Raw genomic sequence first — 7,587 nt, 5'->3', positions numbered from 1 at the left:
AAATTATATTATTAAAACAAATATAATTAATTTTTTTAAACTTAGACAGAATTTCGGCACTTACCGTAGAGGACGGAAAAACAAACACCGATTTTTGGTCAAATTCCTGAATGAAAAAATGATTTCAAAGAAATATTTCTTAGTAATTCTTTGACTGATTGCCATAAATTTCCGTTGTTCACTCGTTTGAAATGCCTGCTATTTATTTATAATGAAATTGATTTGATAAATATTGTTTAAAGCTGCAGTTTTTTGGTTATTGATATAGCGTTTGACAAAACATCAAGAACTTTCAAGTAGCCTTCAATCTAACTTTTCATATGAATTTTTTTTTAAAGAAACACATTTTCAAGCTAAGAATTTTTTTTTTTGATGTAATCATCATATAGAAATGTCAGTATACTTCAAAAACATAGACTGGCCTGAACATAAACTGCATAAAACATGGAAAGTTAGGGCGAAAATGAGCACCCACTCTATATGGGGGTTTGCTCATTGTTAAAGGCCGTAGGATGACCTTTAGTGGTTGAGTTTTGTGTCATTTGGTCTCTTGTGGAGAGATGTCTCATTGGCAATCTTACCAAATCATTTTTTTTATATATAGACATAAAATGATAGAATTCATAGTATATATGAAGTCACAGGACAAAAAGTCACAGACAAAAAGTCATAGGACAAAAAGTCACAATTCAGTTTTGATTAATTTTTCTTTGAAAAAGAAAACGTTTTTTTAAATAACATGTTTGTATCTTCTTGAAAGTTCTATTATATATACACTAACTTTGTCACAATTAAAATGTATATATTTTACTGATAAATAAGAAATATGTCACACTGATATATAAATGAATCTGGTATTTCAAATTGTTTCAATGGTTCAAGAAAATTCCCCCAGTCATTTTATCTTTTCAAATTCAATTTGTGTAGTATGAAATTGCTTCTGGTATCATTCACGTGTAAAAAAACAATCTTACATAGCTTGCGGCAAAACAGCCACGTTGATTGAACATGTTCAATCTTTCCTTTATTCGAATCCATATCCAACACTAATTTCACTTCCGTTTTCTTTTCATACCGGCATTGTACTAGATTCAAGGTTTGTGGTATAAAAAGTGTGAATATTATTAATAATTCGGAAAATTTTTTAATGAAAACAATCTCCTGTAAAATAAATTAAGGCAAATGTTGCGATTCTTTAAATTAAGTGAGTGTTTTGCAATGTTTAAATGCTTTCCCATGCAGTGATTCGTATGTCGACGTGGCTACAAATAATTTTTGACAAATGCATGACGCTAGATATTTTCCCATAAGCTTTTCACAATAAGTAATGATAATGCTATAACATCAATATTTTGAAAGTTGAAATTTACTTAAACATTTTCTCGATCTTTCTCTCCTCCTGAAATGTTTACAACAGCTGTGTTACTGTTGGGATGCTATTGAAACCTCCCCCTTTTTAGAAAAATATTCAGTAATAGTTTCCTTGAGAAGTTAATAGTTTCATTTATTACTCGAAGATGGAAACATCTTAATAAATGGATTGTAGCATGCATTGGCCCTGGTATTGAAAAGAAGGTTCATATCTATTTTTTTCTATAAAAAGGGGGGGGGGGTACACTTTGTGTGTTGAGCATATCTAAGTGACATATAATTTAGTATGAGGGTTTGCCAATGTAAAAACTAAGTGCTTTAGCTAAACAATTTAAATGATAAGACTTGGAATTTGATGGGAATTTAAAAAAATATATAATGAAGTCGGAAGATGATGTACATGATGTATAGTCTATAGAATATAATTGTACTTTTAATTTCAGATGAAGTTGTGGGTGGCAGCTATACTGTTATCTTTTACCTGTTATACATTTGGAGATGAGGAAAATTCAGCTCGTTTGTTAGCATCTAAAAATATACTCAATCAGTATTTAGTAGAAGGAAGAGATTTAACTGTAGAATATAAAATATTTAATATAGGAGCTAGGTAAGAAAGTTTGTTAAACTTAGTCTTTATCATTGTTTATCTTAAAACATTGTAAATTCAACCAGACTAGCACAATAAAAATATGATTATGAGGTTAGTTTGTCTCACATAATTAGGAAATAAACATCAAAAACACATATGGCTTCAGTATATGAAGTATGGAAAGATTAAGATATAAAACAGGGAGGAGAATAAAAACATAAAGGCCCTACAGGCTTCACTAAAAAGGGATAACTGCATTAACTGGTCAACTTGGCTGTAAACCCTAGAGAGATGCAAACTTAACTTGGTACCTGTACATTCATTATAACTAGCTAATACATTGTAACTTAAGTTACTTTTACAACCTTTCCATTGTAATGAGATTGAAATGTAAATTAATTTGTCAGAAGTTCTAGACACTGTGGCTGGCATATGTTACAGTTTTTGCCTGACCCTTATACTGACAGCAGTGGTACTGACCCAGTGTTTGTACATATGTATATAATAACATTTATGAAAATTTGATGCAACAATGGTATATTAATTGCATAAACATTGATAAAAGGCAGTTGTACTTAAAAACATTTTTTTTCTCAAACATTTGAATGATTTGTAATGTTTAAGTCATTGTATTTTGCTTTGATTTCAGTGCTGCCTTAGATGTGGCTCTGCGGGATGAAGGTTTCCCTGAAGCAGATTTTGAAGTTGTTCGTGGGAACTTAGAAGTTAAATGGGACAGAATTGCACCGTATCCTTTTTCAACCACATGTTACATACATTCACCATCGTACATGATCATAAGATCAATTATTATAATAGCTACGTGTTTGATTTGAAAATCCTTATCTTTTTTGTTTTTTTATGGCCCCACAACAAAGTTGTCAGGGACATATAGTTTTTAACTTGTTTTCAAAATGTTTTTATTCTTTTGAAGTGTTATTAAAAAAGAAAATACCTTGACAAAACAAGATCATTTTCACTAAATCTGGAGGATAAATGATACATGTATTATGAATGGTTAAATCCTGAAACTTTCAAACTGTCAATATTGGTGTTTTCACAAAACGACTTTCAGAATGTTTCTGCTAAAGAATTAAATTGTACATCATCAATCTCACCATGGACTTTCACTGTCATGACTAATTTATAAATGTCTTGTGTATATTAACAGAAAGGATTAAACTATATTTCACTAAAATTATACCTTTAATCCAATTTGTGCTAACACTTGTTGTTTTTTATTGGGGTTACTTCATCATATTACAACTACCCAGTAGTCACTTCGTAACTTGATTTAAAGTAATTACATTGAAAATACATGTAGGTCGTTTTGCTTTTATTTGATACTGCATGTAAAACAAATGAGACTTTTGCATTATTGTACAGTGAAGTTAGAATTAATACCCTGATATACGGATATTATTAGAAACAATTTTTAACCTATTTTAACTTTTTTTAGCTTTGCTTAAAAGGTCAAGGAACAGTAAATGGGCTATGTTGCAGATTTTGCTAAAATTTTGCATGCAAGCTTGGTTCATTAAACTACAACTGAAAAAAGAAAAAAAGAATGTAATTGTCTCTTTTATTATCTTAATTGATTTCTTTCAATATGGGTGAATATTTGTATAGAGAGTGAAAACCATCTTAAACTTTTCTTAAAAAACTATATTGTTGTTGACACATAAATTTCTGTTTTATCGATATAAGATAATGATATGGTCACCAAATTAGTTTTTTGTCTAATGATCAACTTGGTACCGTGTATCTAGTAAAAAACATAAAAAGTTAATGTTTTACGGCATGCAACTCAATTACGTGATGATTATTTTGTCCTTTTTGTTGGATTATTTCTCAAAGAACCGCACTTTGAATGATGTTTATCATAAAAACGAAGTTGGTGACCCTATCTTAATTTGTGTTGTTAAAATGGAAATTAATGTATCAACTACAAAGTTTTCTAACTAAAATCTATGGAGTAGAATTAGAGACTTGACAATTTTAAGACAAATTTTAGAAGGTTTTTCACAAATTTTGTAAGAATTCAATCCGATATATTTCAGATTATAAAAGATAGAATTGCATTATTTTTTTTGATTTTCAGTTTTAATTCATCCGTCCAGAGTTGCATGTAAAATTTTACTGAAATCTGTGACATAGCCCATTTACTGACTAACTGTTACTTGACCTTAAAGTTTATTCCATGTTCTTAGAATACAGAACAATTAAAAGAACCAAAAAAATTATTACATTTGAAAAAAGTATGAGTTTTCCTTAACTTGTAGTGCATCTAACGTCACACATGTAGTTGTAGTGAAACCTCTTCAATATGGATACTTCAACTTCTCATCTGGTGTTGTTAGTTACAAGGAAACAGAAGGCGCAGCAGAAAGCACTGTAAGTTTGCGAATAAATTTTGTTTTGTCAAGACAGCATTTTTGCCTTTTCTGCTTTTGTTACAAACAAAGCTGTTCATGTCATTAACACATTTCACTTTCCGATTTGACATTATAATTTGTACTCGATGTCATGATATGCACTAGGAAAACATATATACTAATCATATTGATAAAAGAAATTTATTATGCTACCAGTTTCAAATTCAACTTTATATTAGAATATACATGGAAATTAAGAGAAAGAAAATGAATCCTTGAAAATGAGATTTCTAATTTCTAAATTAAACATTTTTGATTTATTTATTTTTTCTCTGCAGTGTTCTCCCCAAAAATTTCATAAAAACATCTCGGTAAAAAGGGACTTTTTAATATCATGTTATAAAAATTAAAGCATTACATTCATAACACAATCTCTATGCAAATAGTCTCAAATAGCATCACATTCAAACAAGATAACATAACCTTACCATGATGCTAAAAGGCAAATGGGAGAGCACTGCTTTGTCATTTTTCCCAAGCGACAGTCTGGGAATCAGGTAATTCATTATATACTGTGGCCTCCAGTTATGATATTTTTAGTTTTATATTGATTTATTGTTCTATGCACTAAGATGATAATTTCTATTTATAGTTTGGATACACCTCTGCCCCAGGAGAAGGAGGGATTGTTAATAGTAAAGATTTTGATAGAAAATTCTCACCTCACGTAGTAAGTATTACAAAACATAAGGGCCTACTTCGATTTGTCCAACTTGGGTTGACTCAGGTTAAAAGATCAGTGCTAATGCGCATGTATGCAACCTTTCCGAATCGAAGTCAAAACTCTTCCGTTGAGCTGACTCTCATAAAAGTCCAGATCCTGTACATGCTGTATGCTTTAGAAAAAATAGTTTGTTCGTGATATAAAATTGTAAGAAAAAAATTGGTTCTGAGAAAAAAATATAATTTCTGTTTTATTTATTAACATCAATGACAGTTGATACACACATGAACAATATTTGTTTATTCCAAGATACAGGCAAAAATAAATTCCCTTTGACATCCCCTTTCTCCGGCTGTATTTTGTCAAAAACAAGTTATTTTGTATTAATATTTTTTGTTGCAATCACTTTACACCATCTTGAAACTCGACAAAATTTGTCCCAACCCAGGGTTGATGTTAAGTTAAATTGGGTAGGTTCAAAAGGTCAAACTCGGGGTGAGGGGGGTGGTTGTGTTTCTGTTAGTCGATTAAACTCGACAGACTCCTAACTGAGTTGGACGAATCAAAGTAGGCCAAACTTGTCAGTATTGTCAAACACAGTAGTTGAGTAAATACATTTTTGTAAGTCTTCAACTGGTGTAAATAACTATTATCAATAGTGCTTCCTGCATCTTTTGAATAGAGCAGGGTATTTATTTTTAGCATTCATAGAAGTTACTCAGAAGTATAATTTATGTTAGTTTTACAATGTTACTGCTACACAATAACACTGATGTACTATTATGATATTCATGTAGTATTTCACAATATCTTGTTCTATAGGAGTAAAAAAAAAATCCGGGTATTAGCTATTTAACTTAGACAGATAATTTTAAATTTAAAACTTGGATGATATCTATCTTATTCATATTTATATTAGTAGACACTCAAGCATTCTTTCCATTCTCAATTTTATTATTCATGTAAATTTTACAACATACACATAAAAACAAAAAGATGGGGTATGCTTGCAAATGAGATAACTATCCATTAGAGTTCAAATGTATGTTTTTTTACAGTTGATTGTTTACAATTTTGTTATATTAATCTTGAACAAGATAAGATAATAATTATGACCCAGTGTTTTCCATTCAGCATTTAAGCCGAGTGTGCCAACCACCTTTCTATTTGAAGAGGTGGTCAGATTTTTTTTCAAATACCTGATTTTTTCGGTTCCGCACTGTAAAAGTTTGAATACTAATCATGCCTCACTGACTTGCTTTCGTTGACAAAGATGGCTGATTATCAGACCAAAAGAGAAACTCAACATATAAGATAATAACCAGAAGAGAGTAAAATCATGCACACATTAGTCTCATCAATTTTTTGATAAAGTTATTCCGTTATTCAAATATTAAGTAGTACCTTTATACTTATATGAAACTGTTTGAAATAATCTATTTAAATGAAATTTTAACATGTATTATTTGTTTTTCAGTTGGACTGGTCAGTATTTGCTGTGATGACCCTGCCATCTTTAGTCATTCCATTTCTACTATTTTACAGAAGTAAAAGCCGATACGACCAACCTAAACCAAAGAAAAATTAACTTTTGTCTATGCAATTTTAATTTTTTCTTTAATAAAAACTTTTTTAATTTTATCACCTGTTTTGTCAGTGAACTACTATAGACTGATTGTTGTGAGCTCGCATGAGTCAAAGGGCTACACCTAAGAGTAAAGTGAGTCATTCTGATCAGTTGTCTTTGTTCATAAACTTTTCCAGAAACTACTTGGCCAATTGGAACCAAACTTGGCATTGTTATAAATATGTTTGACAATCCCACATTTTTGCAATAAATGATTAAATAAAAAAGTTTAAAAGAGAGAAAATATTTGTATTTCAAATTGGACAAACAAGACAAGTTCTACTTATAAGGCAATGTTTGCTTTGATCATTTTAGGAGCTGTTACATTGAAAATTTTGGGGAATTTTATTCATCAGTCAAATTCACTGGAGTTTTTGTGCTTAAATACAAATTTTTAGTGTTGTTTTTTTGGTCAAATCTAAATTAGATGGAGAAATAAAATTGAGAATGGAAATGGGGGAATGTGTCAAAGAGACAACAACCCGACCAACTAAAAAACAACAGCAGAGGGTCACCAACAGGTCTTCAATGTAGCGAGAAATTCCCGCACCCGGAGGCGTGAAAATATGGTTATCAGCAAAATTAATCAGCAGCACATGGATGCTATACAAATGAAATAAGTCCACATGACAGAAATGATCATACTACTTCCTATATGAGTAATCTGGGAACAGCATATATATATGTTCCTGGGATAATGGACTTTTAATAATGTGTTTTGTCAGTATTTGTAATGCATAAAGAAAAGTATGTACCTAAAGGTCATTATCATGTGAAAAAAATCAATTTGCTCCAAAGTTAATGAAAGTTTACAACAAATAAATCATTATTGCCTGGCATATATATGTAGATGTTCAAATTGACTTTGGAATTTCCAAAATGGAAACAGCAAAAAAATCCA

The 7,587-nt window shown here is 30.4% G+C and overlaps 1 protein-coding gene across 1 annotated transcript; it reads left to right on the top strand.

Annotated features, from left to right (window-relative positions):
- The first annotated feature begins 1,013 nt into the window (after positions 1–1,013).
- On the top strand, positions 1,014–6,700 carry LOC143073133 (translocon-associated protein subunit beta-like). The gene is made up of 6 exons (XM_076248466.1): positions 1,014–1,096; positions 1,815–1,978; positions 2,610–2,708; positions 4,243–4,354; positions 4,988–5,065; positions 6,537–6,700. Exons 2-6 carry the CDS (start codon positions 1,815–1,817, stop codon positions 6,645–6,647), a joined length of 564 nt encoding a protein of 187 aa, XP_076104581.1. The 5' UTR covers positions 1,014–1,096; the 3' UTR covers positions 6,648–6,700.
- The last annotated feature ends 887 nt before the right edge of the window (positions 6,701–7,587 follow it).

This window comes from Mytilus galloprovincialis, chromosome 4, assembly GCF_965363235.1.
Source record: "Mytilus galloprovincialis chromosome 4, xbMytGall1.hap1.1, whole genome shotgun sequence".
In the NCBI taxonomy this organism is placed as follows: Eukaryota; Metazoa; Mollusca; class Bivalvia; order Mytilida; family Mytilidae; genus Mytilus; species Mytilus galloprovincialis.
This window is presented reverse-complemented; position numbering and strand designations above follow the sequence as displayed.